This window comes from Momordica charantia (genome assembly GCF_013281855.1).
Source record: "Momordica charantia cultivar OHB3-1 chromosome 9 unlocalized genomic scaffold, Mcharantia_2.0 BLBB01000009.1, whole genome shotgun sequence".
In the NCBI taxonomy this organism is placed as follows: Eukaryota; Viridiplantae; Streptophyta; class Magnoliopsida; order Cucurbitales; family Cucurbitaceae; genus Momordica; species Momordica charantia.
Window position 1 is genome coordinate 8,936,702 of NW_028275167.1, and position 21,188 is coordinate 8,957,889.

The 21,188-nt window shown below is 31.9% G+C and overlaps 2 protein-coding genes across 3 annotated transcripts in view; both read right to left on the bottom strand.

Annotated features, from left to right (window-relative positions):
• Window positions 1–7,912, bottom strand: part of TTN8 (Structural maintenance of chromosomes (SMC) family protein) — a 54,594-nt gene extending 46,682 nt beyond the window's left edge. The window contains exons 1-5 of the mRNA XM_088128389.1: window positions 7,674–7,912; window positions 7,093–7,542; window positions 3,081–3,317; window positions 2,584–2,817; window positions 1,780–2,018 (exon numbers count right to left, since the gene is read on the bottom strand). Coding sequence (XP_087984515.1) covers window positions 1,780–2,018; window positions 2,584–2,817; window positions 3,081–3,317; window positions 7,093–7,530 — 1,148 coding nt within the window. The 5' untranslated portion in view covers window positions 7,531–7,542; window positions 7,674–7,912. The remainder of the gene's footprint in view (window positions 1–1,779; window positions 2,019–2,583; window positions 2,818–3,080; window positions 3,318–7,092; window positions 7,543–7,673) is intronic.
• A 3,723-nt stretch (window positions 7,913–11,635) lies between these two features.
• On the bottom strand, window positions 11,636–12,913 carry LOC111025637 (small ribosomal subunit protein eS28z/eS28y). Of its 2 annotated transcripts, none has more exons than XM_022303527.2 (2): window positions 12,755–12,913; window positions 11,636–12,037 (listed from the first exon to the last, which is right to left on the bottom strand). In XM_022303527.2, the coding sequence occupies exon 2, from the start codon at window positions 12,034–12,036 to the stop codon at window positions 11,839–11,841; it is 198 nt and encodes a 65-aa protein (XP_022159219.1). In that variant the 5' UTR covers window position 12,037; window positions 12,755–12,913; the 3' UTR covers window positions 11,636–11,838. The 2 variants fall into 2 exon arrangements, with proteins under 2 accessions (XP_022159219.1, XP_087973026.1); XM_088116900.1 differs by having other exon boundaries at window positions 11,636–12,062; window positions 12,755–12,903.
• Between the last annotated feature and the right edge of the window lie 8,275 nt (window positions 12,914–21,188).

Consider the following 21,188-nt stretch of genomic DNA (forward strand, 5'->3'; position numbering starts at 1 on the left):
CTTCATATTGCATCTAATCCAGTATGTCATGAACGAACCAAACACATTGAAGTTGATTGTCATTATGTACGAGAGAAAATACAGCAAGGATTGGTGGCTACAGGGTATGTGAAGACTGGAGAGCAGCTAAGAGATATCTTTACTAAAGAATTGAATGGAGCACGAATAGATTGTTTGTCTAACAAGTTGGGCATGATTAATATATATGCACCAACTTGAGGGGGAGTGTTAGAGTATAGATATTAGTATATTTTATATTCTTGTATTAATATTAATTTGTCCTTTACCTTCTCCTTATAAGATTAGGTCAACCTTGTATATTTGTCTATATATATAGACTTTAATAATGAGAATACATCACGTTGGATAATCCAACCTTAGTCTCTACAAAGCAGAAGATACATATGGAAGGAGAGAGAGCACAATGTAGGAGCTTTCTTTAAATTTTGTCGGCCGTATTTGTTCCCCTATAAAAAAGAGTCCAAAGGAAGAATTTAACCTTTTTGGGGACCTTGAAATTCCAGATTATAGAAGCAATAGTCGTGTTAAGTTTAGGGAAGGAGACGTCAAAGCTAGGAAGGCCGAATTCACTAAAAATATACCCTTGCTGTCAGCCTGCCACCATAAAATATCTCTGCCTTAACCAAGAACCGCGCCCTCAAGCTTTTCGGTAAAGGCTGCCTATCTATCAAGCTCCCTGTGAAAAAGATTCCTTCTCAAACCTATGTCCCAAGCTAATGCCTTGGAAACCCAGCAAGCTGACACTGATTGATGTTTTTTGGATGAGAGGACATACAGATCAGGAAAGGTGATGGATAGAGGAGACATATTAGCCCAACTATCTTCCCAGAATCTCATTGTCGCCCCCAAGGATACTCTAAAATAGGAAAGCTTGGAAAAAGCCGAGGAAGTGTCTTGAATGTCTATCTCCACAATCTGCCTATAAGAGAGCCTTTTGCAGGGGTCGACATCCACCCGAAAGAGTCTTCCCATAGATGAAAGTTATCACCCTTCTCCATAAGCTTGTCTTTTCATTTGCAAAACGCCATATCCATTTCATGAGGAGAGCTTTATTCCTTAGATTAAGAGAGCCCACACCAAGACCGCCCTGATTTTGAGGCAAAGCTGACCAAGGCCACTTCACTAGGCTTCCAATCGGTCTCTGTCTCCCTCCATTCCAAATAAAGTCCTGCATTAGCTTCTCCATTGAAGAGGCCGCCGCTCTAGGAGCTTTGAGGATTGAGAAGAAGTATATGGGAATACTATTCAATCCCGCCTGAGCCAAAGCTAATCGTCCCCTTTTGTTAACAACAAGTGTCTCCCATGATGTTTTGGTTTGTGAGACTCATTAACAGTTTATGGGCAATTCAAGGATGTTCGTTTAACATGCCAATTTTTTTATAACTTGAGAGACCAAATCATGTTCAACTTCACCATCAAGCATAAGCATTCAAGAACTTTAGGCTTAAATTTCAACCTGATCAAGCTCTTCTTCAAATGTAAAACATAGCTATGAACTTCATTATTGGTTTAATGAATAACACGATCTTATCAAAAGCATTGCATCCAGATAAATCTTTTCACAAGGAAATATAAGACCTCACATTCCATCCATCCGAAACTACAATCAATGACATCAAGTAAATCTCTACAAGTACAACTTTTAATGGATATTCTCAAGTGAAGGCCAAAATCTAGTAAATAATGAGAGTCTTTAATGTAAGGAAATAGGAGCATCATAGAAGCATTTTCTAAAAAGATAAATAAATAAAGACTTACATTCGACAATATTCCCTCAGCTCTTGGTCATCTAACTTTAGTTTTTCACCACTGTCTCGACCTTTCTCATGTAAATCATCAAGCTGTGCATTGAGATCTTGTATGCCCTTTTGTAACTCCTTAATATATTGAGCATGTTTTCTCCTTTGTTCTATTTTCTTATCAAGATCTTTTCGACTTCTCTTGATTTTTGAATTTATTCGAGAAGTTTCTTCTTTCAATTTCAGAAGCTCAGGTTGCTGCATATTGTGGTGAAAAAATTAGAAAGGAAAAAATTGTTTGTTGAATATGCTCTTTTACCTAGGTATGCTGCAATAGTGCGATTAATCCTCGGGAGATATAGGGAATCTCTTTAGTATCAGCTCCTAGCATACATGTTATCTATAAAATTAATGATCTCAGACCCTCATAAGAATTAATTCTTAACAATATTAAGCAATAAAGTGATCCACAACTGCAACAAAAATACAATTTGGTGACCTCAAGGGGCAGCTACGTTGACAAGGGTTTGGGATCTCTTGATCATACCAGCTAAGAGGACTCAAGTTCAAACCTTTGAGTGAGCTTAATAAAAAATAAAAAATAAAAACTCTCGATGTCTCCCATATCCAGGCTTTGGGGCACGCACAATTGCCCCGAGTAGCTCACTCCCAAGTATTAAAAAAAAACAGAAATACAATGTATGCTGTCATACACACCAATTCCTTGGAAGCAAAACTCTAAGTATCGAACTCAGCATGTTTGAGATGATCCTTTTTCAAATGTTTTGAAATGACTTCAACAAAAGGGAACCGACATACTTACATTCCTATCAAGCCTATTACTTCGCTCTGCAATTCTCTTCTCACAGTTACCGATTTCCCTCAAATATTTAGCTTGTTCTTTCCTCTTTTTCGAACATTCATGTTCAAAATCATCATTTTGTTGCATGACAGCCTCACGACTTCTCGTTTCAGCTACAAGGTCCTCATTAAGTTTTACAATGTCCTTTTCTATAGCAAATAATTGCCACAAGAAGTGCTCTTTCTTCAAAGATCTCTGCAGAGGGAAAAAAGAAAAGAAGAAAAAAAATTAAAATTTTTAATTATTTAAAGAAAAGTCCCACAAACTCCTAAAACTTTTTAAAAAAGTATTATACAAGAGAACAAGCAAGTTACTTTTTTTAGATTTAGTTCAGTGCAAGGAGGAAAATGTTTGGCTGGACAGACATCAAGTATCTGTATACTTGACATATGGTCAATATATGAATGATTTTAGCACACTAAACGTATAGACTAAATAAGAAACCTCATGTTGCATACCAGTTGGTCTTGCAAACGGAGGTGTTTTTCTGCTTCTTCCTTTTGCTCTTTCTTCTGCTTTCTTTCCATGACAATAGTCTTTTTCTTCTGATATACAAGTGCTGAATTTTCTTCAGCCTTGGCTTTCTGTTCTTCATACTCTTCATATTCTCTCTTAAGATCATCAGATCCAGAGATCTGCTCAAGAAGTCCTGTCAGTTCTTTGGGATTTTTGGATGCAATGGATTCTACATCACCCTAAATGAAAAAGTAAATTAACAACTCGAATATGACAAACAAAAAGGCTCAAGATTGAATCATCTAACAAAAATGCACACACGAATAAATTAAAAGAATTCAAGAGCTCGAGTCTGTAAACAGAACAGGAAGTTGTGGGCTTTCTTGCTAGCGCGCTTCAATGTCGTGTGCTACTTGAAACAAGACTATTGATTCAAGGACAACTACCTTGTAATAGCAACTTCTAGTATCAGAAATAATAAGTCTCAAGGTCAATAACTCTTCAAGAAATTTTAGAAGACTAGTCTTTTAACACACTGAAGTATTTTTTTTTTCCTGTAATTGTCTTAACTTAAATTTTATTTTTAAAAAAAAATTAACAGGTCAAGTACTATTAATTTTTTACAAGGTTGCGAATCTTTTAAAAAACTATCTGTTTTAATCAATGAAAGCTGGCTTTTTTATCAAAAAAAAAAACTTCTAAAAAGCTTTGTATATTTAAATCAATGAAAACATTTTTTTTAATAAGAAACTGGGGTAGATTTCATTATCAAAACACCTGTTACGAAAGAGGGTAAGAAACCCCTAACAGCCAATGGTTACAAAGAAGTGCTCCATTTGGCAGAAATTTTCACAAAACTGTAATTACAAAAATCTTTAGAAAGATGGCACCATTAATAAGCCAAGAAATGGACTAGATCCAGAAACCCTTGAAGACATTTCACTGTCTGAAACACTCTTTGATTCCTCTCGAATCAATGAAAACATATTTTGTTAACTGGTTTTTTAAAACGTTATTTTCTTCTAGTTAATTTTCACACAAATATTGTTCTTTGGAGAGGAACATCTAGATTGTTCTTTAGACAACTAATTCCAAAATCTAGCATTGACACACATCTATTAAGCTAACAAGTGTTTGATACATTCCTGATAAGTGTCGGCCACGTTACCCAAAATGAAGTGTATGTGCTTCTTAGGTTGACAGACAGCTACCTCATGAGCGAGGTATTTGAAGATATTTTTTTAAAGGCGGTCGTTTTTCCTTCTCTCTAATGATCAGCATTCTTTTCTTCCTCGTTTGACATCACATGATCAAATAAGGTATGATTTCTTTTTCAAGCTCATCTCAAATACAAAGTGGTATGGTACTCGTGACCCTACTAGTAGTTGCCACTACCTCAAACTTAAATTCCACCAACTTTGTCTTCCTACTACTGAAACCTAAGACATCTGCAATGTGGTTGGTCAATGTAGTAAACTCTAGCATTTCAAACCCTTTTCCTTTGTAAGTTCCTCTCTAAGTTCCTAATCCAAACTATCATATGCCTTTTCAAGGTCAAGTTTGGAGATCCACTCTTTTTCTATCTTAATTTATAGTCTTTCATAGCTTCATTGGTCACTAGGACTAGGTCTATGATCTATCTTCCTTGATAAGTAAATTTTGACCAGGAGAAATGGTAGAAGAGATCCCATCCTTCAATCTTTCTACTAAAACTTTGGCTAAGACTTCATAGACGAAAGTGACGAGATCAATACACAAAAGTCTTTTAGCATCATGGCTTCAAGCAAATGAAATTTCCTTTATTCAGTCACTTCTTCATGGGATTTCAATCTACTTTTTCTTTGTTTATGATCTTTAAAATCTATGAGTAAGAGTCAAGAGAAGAGAAGATTATGAGGCTTTTGAAGGTATAGATGAGGGAGGGGTGCTCATTTATATAGGCAAGAGACTGTGTCGAGGTGGTTGAGCATAAGTAATTTGAGATTTCATAGTGAGAATGGCGGTTTCCTCTCGAGCTGAACTCTTTACGGCATAGATTATTGTGGGTAAGTATGGTCCTCATCCTTTAAAATGAGTCTCCAATGTGGGTCTAAAGAGACGGTCAGAAACCCTTGGAAAGTGATCTCTTTAGATTTCCCCTCTTTACTTAATTCGTGAAATGTCTAGTTGGGGATGGTTCAAACACTTATTTTGGGAGAATTGTCAGTTGGTGATAGTCCCCTTTGTCTTATGTTCCCCCGCCTTTACCACTTTTTCTCTTTGAGGTTGCACCTGGTGTTTGATTCTAACATCATTTTCTTCTCAATGGTTCCTTTTCGTTCAACTTTGGCTTTCATCACCCTTATTGACTAGGGAGACCTTAAATGGTTCCGCATTAATCTCTTTGTTGGGTGACATTCATTTGCGGCCAGGTAGTAGGGATTTTTGTTTCTAGTAACCTAAACTGGTTCTTTCTTCAGTCTTAACTCTTAGTCTTTTGGCCCATAACTGGGATTATTGTCTTATGACGGAGAAGGTGCTCTTCGTTCTCCTTTTAGGGATAAAGTTTTTTTTATTGGGTGTATCTAACCTAAGAGAAACTATAGAATCTTTAGGAAAATGAGAGCTCTTGGGAAGAGGTTTGGTCCTTCGTCCACTCCCATGCCTATCTTTGGGTGTCTGACTCTAAATATTTTTGCAACTATTCTCTAGGCATTGTTCTTGTGGATTGGAGACCTTACTTGTTTCTCTAGATTAGGCCCCTATGTAGCTCCTCTTTTGGCTCTTTTTTTTGTAGCCCCATCATTTTTCTTTTTTTTTTTTTGTATTGGCCCACTTTTATTGGCTCTATTGTATTCTTTCATTTCCTCTCCATGAAAGCTCAATTTCTTTTTTTTTTTTTTTGAAAAACATTTTACTTTTCTACTTTTCAATTACAATTACAATTTTCATAATTTTGATACTCAATATAAGAATGCGTCATAAGAATTTTTTTGATTGTTAGGTGAATGTACAGCATATTTAAGTGTTATAACTAATGTTTAATATTTATTTTTGAAATTGATGTATAAATGTCGTCTTCTGATTTATTAAAAGTATAAACGTGTTATCGTCTAGAATAGATTCTCCATTATGTACATGGTTTTATATATAGTATGGCTTGTATACACCACGAGTAGAAGAGAATACCAGACATCTACTTAATTTCTTAAGAGCACTAACCTATTTATTATTATTCAAGACGTGCAAATTACCTACTAACCAAGTAACCAACAAACCAAAACTAACAACAAAAAAACAAGCTGAAACTACAAAACAACTTCTAAACACTCTACATCAATCACCTAGGGAAAGAAACTAAATTTTTTCACATTTCCCATTGTTCATTAAATTTGACGAAAAAAAAATCTCATTGAAAAACCCGTTACGTGTGTATAGATTTTTTCAAAAAATAAAAATAAAAATAAAAATTACTCTCCATCTTTTTCTCTTTCCAGGCTTCTATCTTCAGATTTGCAGGAATTTTTCCTCTGCTAACTCATCTTTCCTTGTTCTTATATCTGATTAGATATTGCAAGCCAATACTACTTTGTACTAGATCTTACTATTCTAAATATTAAATTAAGTCAAGAAATTGTTTCTCCATGGTCTATGAAACGTATATATTGGCATAAAGAACCATATAATCGCACGCATGTTAAAAATTTAAGCTTCTGCATTCATCTAATTGGCTATAGTTAATCTCAGATTTTCAGTTGCTAAGTTCAACATTTTTAGTTGACCCATGGACAAGGAAGAGACTGATCAGAATAATAAATTTTTAACCGATGCTCCTAAGTTGTTGAGATAACTCAGTAAACCAACTAACCAGTCTAACCTATAACAAATTTGTCTCAACAGAATAACAGATTTTTCCAAAATTAAAATTTTTAAATTTTTTTAATTAAGCCGATTTGCTATAAACAGAACTGTTAGATGAAAAACAAGTTACAAAGGTTACTATGAAAAATATGAAACACAGTTTGCCGAGTAAACCTGGAAAACGAGGAAATTCCTAGCCTTGACGAGTATTCCGAGTGATCTCAGCTTCGAATTATACTCATCCCAGGAAACGCTCTTCCCATCAATTCGATACTCGCTGCCGCCGGTGCTTGTGATTGTCCTCGTAAATTGAAGCTCCGACCCATTTCCCATCTGATACACGAGCCGCACAAATGCCCTCCGCCCCTTCTGTTCCTTTTCCCTGTCATCGAAAGCGTAGATTAGGTCCTTCAACTGCGCCCCACGTAATTGGCCAGTCCGCACACCAAGCACGAAGCTTATAGCATCCATGAGGTTCGACTTCCCAGCTCCATTGGGGCCAATAATGGCAGTGAAATCATAAAAGGGCCCGATTGTTTGATGACCCTTGTAGGACTTGAAATTCTCGAGCTCCAATCGGAGGATCTTCCCGGATGAAATCAGGGACGGCATGCTGTGCAGAACCTTAAATCATGTAGAGAGAACACTAAGAAACACAAATACGGCGAAGTAGAAGCAGCAGAATCTATAAAACTTTGCGAATAGCTAAACGAATCGCCATAGCAAAAATGTCAAAAGGGTAAACGAAGAGTCACCTGAAGAAGCGAACTAGGGCTTGAACTGAGGAGGCAGAAGTAACGAGTAGTTCAATAGAATTCCGGCGAGAAAAATGATGGCTCAGTGGAAAATTGAATCTCTTCCATGGAAATCAGAAATTGAGGGAGTGTGGAAGCAATATCGAGAGTGGAGTGGAGAGAAATCCGCGGAAAATTGGCGGGAGAAGATGTTTTTGGTAGGAATTTTATTGGGTGTTGAGATGAAAAACGCCTTTTTTATCGATCAGCTCTTGATTCCGTGATAATAATTTTTGCTGTTATTATTTAAGAAAATATTATCTTTTACTTTGTATTAATTTTCTTCACGAATGAGTCGAATTCAACCCTCGATTTAGATAACTATGGCAAATTTTACTCTCTTTTTAATTCTTGCTAATTCGTCCATTAATTTCAATAACAGATAGTATTAAAAAAATAAAAATAAAAAATAAAAAACAACACTTCGAAAGTTTAGGGAAATTTGGAGTTTTTAACCTCATCTTATTATGACTCTTTCGGATTAATGACCATTTAATCTAATTTTTTACCTTTTTACTTTTTGTCACTGTACAATTACCAAAATATCCATATTTTTCCAAAAACAAAAAAAAAAACGAAACAAAACAAAAATGTTCATAATTTTGTTCTCTCACCCACCCCAATGAATTACAAATCTAAAAATATAACATTTAATTTTAAAAATGATTACAAATTGGAAAAAAAAAATCACAATGATAATTAATTACGAATTTAATATGAACAAATCCTATTAAAAATATCTTTTGTCAAAATAGAATTTGCAAAATCTCATCACAAGATTAAAGGTTCGGAAGATTAAAGGTCCGGATTTAACTAACAAAAAGACAATATTTCATGAATCTCAGGTCAAAATTGCGTATTAAGGTACAATTTAATTAAAGGTAATGCTCGTATTAAAACAAAAATGAGATATTTTCCATATTAGGTTTGTAAATCAACATTAATTCACTTATAATTTACCTTTTCATGAATTTCTAAAATTTTGACTCATTTTATTAAAATGAAAAAAAAAAACAAAAAGAGAAAAATATATATGGAGAAATAATAAGTTAAAAGGAAAATTATCCTGAAATTTAGGATTGTTTGATAGGCAACCTGATCCTGTTTTTATAGATTCATTAAACAAAATACATGTAATGAATGTTTTCTGTTTTTCTAGATTCATTAAATAAATTAAATCAATATTTGTTTGGTAAATATATTTTTCAAAATTATAATTTTTAGATTGTGTTATACATTTAGCATTGTTTGCTAAATATGTGATATGGAAATTTTTTATGTTGTTAGCTTCGAAGATTTTAAATTTTAAATTTTAAAATGTAAAATTACATTTAAAAGGTATAAATTCTAATAAATATATTATTTCATATTATAAATTCATTATTTTGTTAAAAGAAAAACAAAATATATTATAAATAATATAATATTATAAAATAAAAAAATTATACTGCGTCTGTGACATATATAACATTTTAAATTCAACTGAATATTTAATTAAACTAATTTATCAATATATTACTAAACGTATTCAATTTTTTAAATCAATATTCAGTTTATAAATCTGCTACTAAACACAAACTCAAAAAATACTCAAAACCGATACAATTCTATTTTTTATCGAACCCCTTATTTTCAAATTTTTGTTTTTAGATTATCAATCAAACCCACTATTACTAATGTAATGAATTTTGTACAAATTTAAATACGACCGAGACACAAAATCAACCATTAAACAACCCCAACAAAATTTACAAATTTTCAAAGAAAAAATATAGTTTTGATGTCATTATTGTCTAAACTCTATAAATTTCATACTAAATTTATGTTTTACATGGCATGTAATACTTTTGTCAACATGTTTTCATAAGGAAAAAAAAAAACTCTATTGTATGATAAAATAGAAAAAAAGAAATAAATAAAAGCGTCCCACCATTTTAAGTTGGGAAGATTGCAATTTGCAATACTTATTCGAATTTAAAGAGCACTCTTGTGACATTAAAAATTTAGAGTCACCTTTCCAAATTCATGGTTAGACTTTATTTTTTTACCTATTATTTATTAATAACAACTCAGGCGTCACGGTGTTATGGCTCGATAAATTACAAATAGCGTTTGATTTTTTTTAAAACGACGATTTTTACAAGGGAAGACAAAATCTAGAATTAAAACTCACACCGAAGAAATCGATATAATCGAACAATATTTGTAGTCAGTATCTATCTTTAACCACTAAATAAAATTTGATAGTTTTTTAAATTTTTGAACAACACGAAAAAAATATATATTTTCCTTCATTTGTCTCTTATCGATCTCCAAATCCTACCACATATTGAAGAAATACTATAATAAAAATTATAGGTAGGTCGTCATCACTAGATTTTAACCTTTTGTCTCCAAAGTTTCAAACAATTTTTCCTTGATCTAATGGCACTAGTCAATTCATGGTGGTTGTAATTTTTACTTTTTTTCTTTTAGGAAAAATATTACATCATAAATAAAACTGAAGAAACTAAAAAGTCCGGCCAAACTAGCTAGGAGTGATAGAACTTCACTCTTCCGTCAATTCGAAATCCATCGCACGTTTGGCTATCTCATGTGCCACTTTATTTGACTCTCGGCTAATATGTTTCATCGATACAATCTCCATCTCTTTTGTCAAATGTCAACTTTCTTTAAGCTTCCAAATAATTTATTTTTGATCCCTATAAATGTCCATGAAGAAATTGAATCCCCCCTAAAAAAATCAGATTCCAAATGAATCGATCGACAATGAGCTTCTCAAAGTGCTTTTAAACCCTCGACGATCACCATAACCTCAAGGTAAGGTACATCTCTTTCCTCTTGTATAACCCTGCAACCTGCTCTGATGATTTATCCTCTCTCATTTCTTAAAACCCAACCTATCCAAACTATAATTAAAATATCTGTCAATTGCTATTTGAATTCCGTTGATGACTACCAAATGAAATAAAAATATAAACTATAGCCAAAAAGAGCCACACTAAATGCCTTCCCTATAGGTCGAGGTTTAAATTTTCCGAAATCTCCACCTTGATCTTTGCAAAATGCTCCCCCTCACACACTCAGTGAACACCCTATTCATAAATAAACATTTTTCATTATTTATGTGGTATCTCAATTCAATAATTAAACAATTTCCCACCTACCCTTTAAAAAGTTGAGTTGGTTAACTCAATAGTAACCTAAAAAGAATTCCAAAAGTATAAAGAATTAATACCAACGGCCTAGAATTTAATTAAGAAATTTTAAATATTTAAAATTTTAGAATAATTACCAAAAAGAAAAATGAAACTTTGGGATAGATGGAAAATACTCAATTCACCGAGTTGTTCCAAATAATCAAGACGGCTAGTTATTAACGAAATTGCTTGCCAGACTCTCTGTAAAATACTCATTATAACGCAATGAATAGAGAAGGTATAGTAATGCTACGAATTACCCAATATCGAATACTGGTGATAATATCAGCAAAAGAACGTTCTCTAGTGCTTCCAGACATGTCGAGCTCCACATATTCTTGTACATTCAAAAAGTGATCGATTGTGTAAAAATGAGTTCAGTAAATGGAAATTAACTGAAATTTTATCTTTATAAGATCGTCAATAATGAGGGTATTTTCAAAATACATTGAGTTCACATAGTACTCAACCCAAACGGTAGTAATGCAACAAAAAGGGACTCTTATTTTGCAATTAGAATACAAACAAACAAAGAAAAAAAAACCAAATCTTTAATTAATGTGAGAAGATGATTTTTTTTTCCTTTGAGAATAATATAGAAATAAGTTAAAGAGTAAAATTCCAACTCTTGCTTTCCAACATCCCCACCCTGTTAGGCGGGGACCCATCGACAAGATAATGGACATCCCTAATGATAGGCAGCAACAAATAATGATCCACAAATTTAGCAAATACTAGCGAACTTGGATATAATTTCATTACCCTCACCAGCAAGACTTAACAATTCAAAAAGATAATATATCATTCCGTTCAATATTCAACCTTAAATTAAATTTAAAGGCCATTTAGAAAAAAAAAAATAGTAAAACCAAAACAGCCACAATACAAGAAGACTATATGATAAGGGCAATACCCCATCATGATCATCAACGCAATCTCCTAGCTTCTCTCTCAGACTCGAGCAGGGTCAGAATATCGCCTTCCCTCACTGGTCCCTTCACATTCCTCATGATGTAACGATTTTGATCATCAAGAAATTTGACTCTAACTTGAGTTACCTGCCCCCTTGATCCAGTTCTACCCATTACTTTCACCACCACAGCATGTTTAATCTGAGATTCCATCCTACACAAACACACCAAAACCAAAACTATATCTTAAAATCAGAATCCAGATCAGACCCACCGCTTTAAGATTACACTAGTATAACTTATTTATATTAGATATCCTATAAATGATTAAATTTACTCTAACCCATCGCTATGAATCTAGAGCCAACTTCCCAATTCTAATTCAACAACCTGAAGTTTCTTTAAGTTGGCTTACCTTGTGCTTCAATGATATTCAAGAATTTAGACCCAACTTCCCACTTCAACAACCTGAAGTTTCTTTAAGTTTGCTTACCATAAGCTTTAACGATGTTCAAAAATTTAGACCCAACTTCCCACTTCAACAACCTGAAGTTTCTTTAAGGTATATGAACAAGCAAACTAGTACCAACAGCAAAGCTTAAGAATAACTCAGTCTAAGAATTTCGATGAAATTTTACAAGTAACATACAGAATCACGTGTGAAAGCTATATTTCAACCAAGGCCCTTCTAATAAGAGCTTTGGGTTGTGTTGGGATGGGACACGCTGATCCAATTTTTCATTTTTCAGAACTGGGATCTCAAAATTTTCCTAAAATCAAGCAAGCACAGAGACCAAAAATCAAGCAATCAAGTTCATAGAATGGGAGCAATGCCCTTCCTATTCTTCATGTATAAACCGGCAAATGACAGCGACCGAAATACACACTTTTTTTATGGAATTGAATTAATTCTTTCTGAAGTAATAAGTACCTCAAGGCGAAGACGAGAGACACTGACGGCCGAACGGCGGGCTGAGAGGTGAGACGAGATCGTGAGAGCGAGTCTGAGAGGCGACAGGGTTTTCTGTAAACAAATCCTAAACCTATGTGTATATATATAACCGGTCGGTTCGACCTGATTTTTCATGAACCGGAAGCTGATCGGCCGGGTCTTAAAATTCCTCACTCGGTTCTTCCGATTATCAGTTTTTTTTTTTTGTTCTTTTGTAAACACCTAGCTAATTAAGAGCTATATTAGCACTTTCCTATTTAATCGTACAAAAACTTTTTTGCGGAGTGAAGATTAATAGACAAAAAGACATTGAAAGTAAGAACCGAAAGATTGCTTGAAACAACATGATAGAAGAAACTAGATTTAAACAACACAGAGGTAAATATATCGTCGGTTTTTTTTTTCTAAATCATAAATGAAAACAAACGGAAAAAGATTAGAGAAAATTTTGAAAATTAAAGACAACTCTTTCGTCTATTAAATTGACAAAAATGACGACTTTGAGCTAAAAGGTAGAGCTAATAGGGTTAGGGCAACTGATCGTGCATGGATTTTCTCTCGTTTCTCTTTTTTAAAATGAAATTTTCAGATTTCAAAGTTCGTTCCCTCTCTTTGAAAATTTTCAGATTTTCAAAACTTTCCCCCTCCCTTCTTATCTCTTCACCAAAAATGAAAATTTCTATATTTTTCCCTCTTTCTTTCCAATTTCCCAGATTTTTGGAATTTGCAGCAAAGAAAAGCAAAAAATGAATTGTAACGTTTTAGATTAAAGATTAAAGGACCATTTCGTTTTTGAGTTTTGATTTTTGGTTTTTAGTTTTTAAAAAATAGAGATTAAATTTTCGGTTTTTTGTTTTTCAAAAACCATTTTGAAATTCTATGTAAATTTAAAAAAAGAAAAAGAAAAAGTAATTTTAAAAAATGTGTTGTTTTGATACTAACTTTTTTTTTCTTTTTACATATCTATCTCTAAAAATTTTTTTGAGTCTTGTTATTTCTAAAATTTCTCTCTACAAATTTTATTTTTCTTTTTTTAAAATTTTCATATTTTGAATAATTATTATTATTCGTCTCTTCAAATTTTTATGTATTTTCGTTTTTTTAATAAATCAGTTTTATTTTTCTCTTTAAAAATTTAATATTTTTCATAATTTTTTTCTCTCTACAGTTTCATCTTTTATAACTTTTGATTCTCTTTGTAATCTTTTTTTTTAAATTATATTTTATTTTTCCGTTTAATTTTCTTTCATGATAACTTTATATATCTTTGTATTTATTCATTTTTTCTAAAAATTATATTTTGAATCTTGTTTTTATCTCTAAATTTGTTCCACTATAATTTTTCTCTTTCTTTATAATTTCTTTAACAAATTTTTCCTCTCAACTTTATTATTTTTTGTTTTTGTCTTTTTAACTTTTCTTTCACTATTTTTTTTTCTAAATCTTTTTATTTATATCTCTAAAATTTATCTTCCAAAAGTTTATTTATATATCTTTAAACTTGTCTCTACATTAGGGGAAGACAAAAATTTCGGCAGGGTCGAGTCCCAAAAATAGGAAATGCATGTCCCGACCTCATCCCCGTTCCCGATTCCATTTTTAAATAATTAATATATATTCATTACACTTTTTTTATACTTAAATTCTAAAAATAATTAAAAACAATTATAAATCGAGAACAATTCTTGGATCCAAGAACGAGGTGGAGATGGAGACTAAAAATTTTCACAAGTCGCACTCACATTATTGTCATCTCTCCTCTACATTAAATTTTCTCTCCCTAGTATATATTTTAAATTTTCTAACTTTTTAAAAACAAAAAACTAAAAATGGTTACCAAACATGTTTTGGTATTCTGTTTTTTAAAAACAAAAAACGTTATCAAACATATATGGTTTTTGTTTTTTAAAAACAGAAAACCAAAAACAAAAAACAAAAAACAACAAAAACCAAAAACTAAAATAGTTATGAAACGGACCCTAAATAATTAGATCTCTAATAAAATTGTCCAAAAATCGATAATCAGTTACTGTTCGACGATTAGACTTCGATGAGAGAGATAGGTGCGATCAATCGCACAGTCGAGGAATATTGGTTACACAATAGTAAAGCTTTTAAACTATTCAAAATCCGTATTTTTTTATTAAATATTCCAAACTTTCAAACAAATTTGTATTATTTTTATTAAATTTTCTAAGCCTTTACGAAAGAAAGTCTTTAAAAATATTTAAATATTTATTTTACTAAATATTCCAAATTTTTTTTTATTAAATATTTCAATCATTGATTAAATAAAGTCTTTAAAATTATTTCAAACAATTTAGTCCAATTCAAATTCAAAATGATTAACAAATAATCAAGATTTATGGATAACATATTTTTTTAATTAAAAGTTAAAATTATAGTTGAAATTGAGTAAAACAAATCTCAATCTTTCATTTAATCTCCTTAATTTTAGTTAGGAGAGATATTCAAATTTGAAATTTAGTCCAATTATCTCTCCCTAATTTTAGTTGGGATTGAAATGCAAATTTTAAAGTTTTAATTATGTGATAAAGGTATCATTTTTTCCGACCGAAGATCTCGCTCGCGCTCACGGTCACGGTCACGATCTCGCTCACAATCTTGCTCTCGCTCACGGTCATGATCTTGCTCTTGGTCAGATCCAGTCGGTCTCAGTCAGATCGCCTCAGTCCTGATCTCGCTTTTGCTCAGGGTCACTCGGTCAGATCCCACTGGTGGTCTGTGTGGAGGTGAGAGAGGCGCTGTATTTTAGAGAGAGAGAGGCTGTGAAAAAAAGGGAGGGAAAGAGGAGTTGAATTTTAGAGAGATGAGGCGTGAGGAAGATGGAAAAGAGGTGCAGGATTTTAGAGAGAGAAAGGGGGTGTGAGGGAGAGAGAGTACCACTGAAATTAATTTTCCTGGTTGAAAAAATCGGGAGAGAGATGAAGAGACAAAATAATAATAATCATAGAAGAGAGAGAAATGATAAATGTCAGTAAAAAATTAGAAAACGCAAGTTTTTAAAAGAGATATGTATAGAAGTGGGCCTAAGAACAAGGGTCAGTCAACCCATTTTCCCGTATTAAATTTTAAAAAGTAATTTGGTATGTTATAAACTTTCAATTTTCTATCTAATAAAATTTTGAATATCTAATAAGTCATTGACTTATTATACATTTTTTAAAAAAATTTCTAAACTCATTATACACATAATTGAAAGTTCGAAGAACTATTAAATTAAGAATTGAAAGTTAAGGGACCTAGTAGTTAGACAAGTTTCAAAAATCTATTAGACACGAAGTTGAAAATTTAGGAACATTTAAGATACTTTTAAGTTTCAATATATATATATATATTTTTTCCCGAAACATAATACTTAATTAATAAAAGCCAAACCGAGCATAGCTCAAATGGTTAAGATACCTAACTAGAAGGTCATGAGTTCGAACCCCCACCCCACAATGTTGTACTAAAAAAAACTTAATTAATAAAGTCTATCATTAGAAACATTGGTTCTCTCTTTCTCACTCAGAAATTATTGAAGACAGGGGACGACACGTCTTCATCAAAGTCGATTCTATGGCCGACGAAAGATGGTTTCCAATTACGTATGAAAAATTACCAAACTTTTGTTATGTATGTGGGTTGTTTGACCATGTCCAGAAAGATTGTGAGGTTTATCGAGATGAAGAGGAGACAAAAGCACAGTATGGCAAAGGAAAAAGCCGACATCTGCGAGCGATAATTGGCGTGGAAGGTGTAGGGGTTGAGGGAAAAAAATGACTCCGATAGATATCGATATAGAATCGGGATTTGGTCCGACTCATTTTTAATAATAATTATTATTTATTTTATTTAATTTTTTTAATGTTTGAATAATAATAATATAAGTTTTAATATAATTTCTTAGTTAAAAATATCATAAGCTTTAATGTAAACATTTAATTAATTTAAATATTAAAAGTAAATTCTGTTTTTTCTATTTTTTTTATTATTATTATTTTAAAATTAAGATTTTATTTAAAAAAAAACAGATTATGAAAAGATTTTTTTTCTTCTCCCTCCTCCTTTGATTTTTTCCTCGTTCAAATTCCAAAAGAAAACCGCCCATAAATCAACTTCAAAATCTTTAATAGTTAATGAAATACAACTCATAAACACTTCAAAATCAGCCATAAAACAACGTGAAACCTTCCAAAAACCTTCAACTTTCAGCAATAAAAAACAGTGAAAAATAATCCCAAATAATGGAAAAATGGGAAAAAAAGCGACAGAAATCACAATTAAATATAAATACACAAACACCATTTAACTCGCCTTACTTACCAGTGTAAGGGAAAACGTAGATTTAATCGCCGAGGTGGAGGGAGATTTAGAGTGAAATGGAGGAAGACGAATGAGGGTGGTGGTGGTTGATTCCTAGAGAGAAAATGAGATGAAGTTGAGAAACAAAGAGAAAAAAAAGGAAGAAAAAAGAGGGGAATTTTAAACTCAAAATAAATTAAAGGTTTAATTTTTTCACACATTTTAATAAACGATGTCGTTTAGCTTTTTTTTAAACAAAGTTTACGTATAAAAGTTTCTTATTTAAAAAGAATTGAATTATATATCTTAGGTATGGTATAATGGCAAAAACTTTGGGTATTGACACCCATAATACAAGTTCAAGCCTTTGAGTGTACTTTGAAATGATTTTTTTCCCTTTATTTTATTATTGTTTTTACTAAATAATCATTTTAAATAAAAGTTTTTTTTCTTTTTAAATAAAATTTATTTCGTTTATTTTTTTAAACAAAATTAAAAAATAAAAAGTTTGTATTATAAAAAAGAATTTTAAGTATCCTAAGGTCTTGGCACAGTGGCACTAAATAAAGTAAAATACAATAATAAAAATATTAAAAATAAACCATCAACTTTTAGACTTTTGTTCACGTGTATTCCTTAATTCGTAAATAATCGATGCCTTTGCATGTTCATATTATTGATGGTTATTGTCCATCAGTATTTCCTTTTTTCTTGATATTAATAGAGAATAGGCGTGGGTATAAAATTTAATAAAATGATATTCTGGATATTTTAAAAGAAGATTAAATTATTCTCTTGTCGTAATTTTTTTTTGTTAAATATGCACAACTCTTTTTGTTGTTATTATTTATATTTCTGCAAGTAATTTTTACAAATTTTCTTAGAGCTCAACGTTGGAAACATATGAGGTAAATGAGAATTTCTCAAATAATAAATACAAACATTAACTTAGTTATTCAACACTAAAATAGAGAGATAAGAAAAGCTTGTAAATTATGGATTAAGGCACGTTCGTAAACGTTGTCCATAGAGAAGATGTGTCCCCACTACTTTGAGTTATTTGACACTCTACTCCAAAGATACAACAATCCTTCAAGAGATCCTTGTGTAGCAGTAAAGTTTTTTCACGAATCCCTGACTGCTTAATCCCCTCTTAAATACTTCTTAAATAGTATTTGAAGAGACTAAAACTATGTTTTTCTAATTTAGAACTTAACCACTATTGCTAAATCACATTGGCACGAGGGAAATACCAAATCAATTTTCTAATAAAAGAGTAACTAATTAGTCAAACTTAGAAAATCTTTTAATTTTCCAACAATCTCCCACATAATTAAAGATTTTCTAAAAGTTTAACACAAGTTTGTTTTCATTTTGAAGGATAAAAATAATGAGCATTTTTACTATGTAATAGGTGTAAGTACCTTTTGGGTTTGAACCTTCACTTTAGTGTAAGTAAATGTACATTTGAAAAAACTACAGTGAACTAAGTCTTAAACTAGGTCTTTTGGGCCAAATTTCCACTTACCACATACATAGTACAAGCAATATATAAGGTACTCTTTTATCTGGGTTATGCGTTAAACGTCATGCGCATGTATCATATTCATGAGTGTTTTAAGGGATGAACTATGTTCTCATCGTAGTGACCTCACTACAACACCTACATAGGTGAAACCTCCTGTTGTTTGTGATCAACACCCTACATAATACATGCATTTGTTTCATTCAGAGTTAGACTCTTCCTTATTATCACAATTATGAACACTACCACTTTAGGAATGAGACTCATAGTAATCCTCCATTATAATAAGTGTGCTCATAGTCAAACTTCAACTTTGTTGTTACCCATTGAACCTCTTTCATGGGATCTCCCATCTTTGAGGTTGGGTGCGCATTGCGGTGACTATTTTATGGGCCTCCCATTCCCCTCAATGATTTCAACACATTCATCTCTCAAATGATTTCAATAATTCTTTTGATTGGTCAATCTATTGCTCTTTGCATATGCACTGCTTGCAAAACTCAATCAACAACTCATCAATATAAACAAATATTTCTTTACGTTGCAATATTTACTTTTAAAATATTCTCCCCACATTTTGAGATATTTTATATAACATATATACTTTAATCTCTCAAGACATTTTGCAAGCATAAATCATAACACAACAATTTGGGAAATCGGACGGAATAAGCATTTTCCAATGCCTTTTATGTTTTTTAATCACCCTTTTCAAAACTCATGTTTTCTAAGTGTTTGCTGACATCATCCAATTGCCAATTTACTTTCACTGCCCCTCCACTTATACAATGCATTCTCTCTCCGTCCTCTCTCCCATCTCCCTTTTTTCTCCTCTCATTTTTTCTTTACACTATCTCCCTTCTTCTTTTTTTTTTCGCTTGGATGTTACAAAACATCTCTTGTCTTTTTTGTTTGGGTTATACATAATCTTCCACCTTATTCTCTTTTTTTTGCTTGAGTTTTACGGAATTGCTTTAGAAGTAATTTCCAGATCTCACTCTCGCTCTCTCTCTCTCTTTGGCCATTGGTTTTTTTTTCTCTCACGTAATGATAGGGGGAATATACTTAAATTTTAATTTTTAAATTCAATTATAATTAAAACTACGAGAGATTAAATTAGATTTAAGAAGATTGAGGAGAAATTTAAGGAAACAAATCTAGATTAAATTTAAAATTTGAATAACAAATGACTAAAATTAAGGAGATTAAGGAGAGATCGAGATTATGTTTCTTTGAATTCCAATTTTCAAATTTTTAATTAAAAGAATCTTTAATCTCTAATTATTTGTTAATTCATTTTAAATTTGAATTTGACCAAACTATTTCGAAATTTATTTATTTAGTTATAATCGATTTAATCTGATTATAGTTTCATTTAAATTAACTAAAATTTATTATTTATTATTATTATTATTATTTATATAACATTTTATCTCAACTTTCTCTCACTCGCTCATCTTTCTACCTCTCTCTCGCTCAACTTTCTCGCTCAACTTTCTGTCTCTCTCTCACTCAACTTTCTCTCTCTTTATCTCCTTCCCCATCCCCATCCCCCATGGTTAGAGGGAACATTCTTCTTCCTTGAGCTTCCATCTTCGACAAACGACCTTCCTCGTCGATTTTGATGCACCTGTCGCTGGTGATTGCTGAAGGTCATCGGAATTATGGAGTCTGCTCGTTAAAAAAAAGAAAGAAAGAAAAAAGAGAAGACGGAGAGATTTAGGGTTTTTTTAGAGTAAAGAATAAGGGAACGAGAAACCTAATAAAATTTTAGTGAGAATGAGAGGAAAAAACCCATGACGGAAGAGAGAAAGAATGGGTTAATGGAAAATTATGGAAGAAAAAAAATTAATGGAAAATGAGAGAACGAAAAAAAACTGGAAAGAGAGAGATGGGGAAACAGAGGGAAAGAAAAATATTCTGGAAGAACAGGGAAGGAGATAGAGAGAGAATAAAAGAGAAATCTAAAAAATGGGTGGGGTAGTAAAAGTAAATTGGCAATTGGGTGATGTAAGCAAACGTTTAGAAAACGAGTTTTGAAAATGGTGATTAAAAAACATGAAAGGCTGGGAGAACGACTATTCCGTCCAATTTTCCCAACAATTTGATATGTATCACGCATTAACAAAATTGTTATATATGGGGGAAATTAAAACATCATAGAATACATAAAAATTAATTACCAAAAATTACTTTAGTTTCACATAATTATATTAATAAACTTTGCCAATGAGATATTTCACTTGATTTACTACATAATTTAAAATAGCAACATCACTTTACGAATTAGTACCTGATAACACATGAGTAATTAACGAATCGTATAAATTCAATTTCTACCTCCAATGATACTCATGGCTATGAATCACACATACAAAGTTATAATGAATTAATTTTCAAACCACCAAGAAAATATATATACAAATATAGCCATCATAGATCTTAAATCATCTTAAATCACCACCCTTACTCGCTTTATATAATTACCACATTAGCAAGGAAGACTTTTATGCCGAAAGAAATAAGCAAGGAAATTATAGGCCAAATTAATATATAACTTTCAACTTAATAAAACTCGTG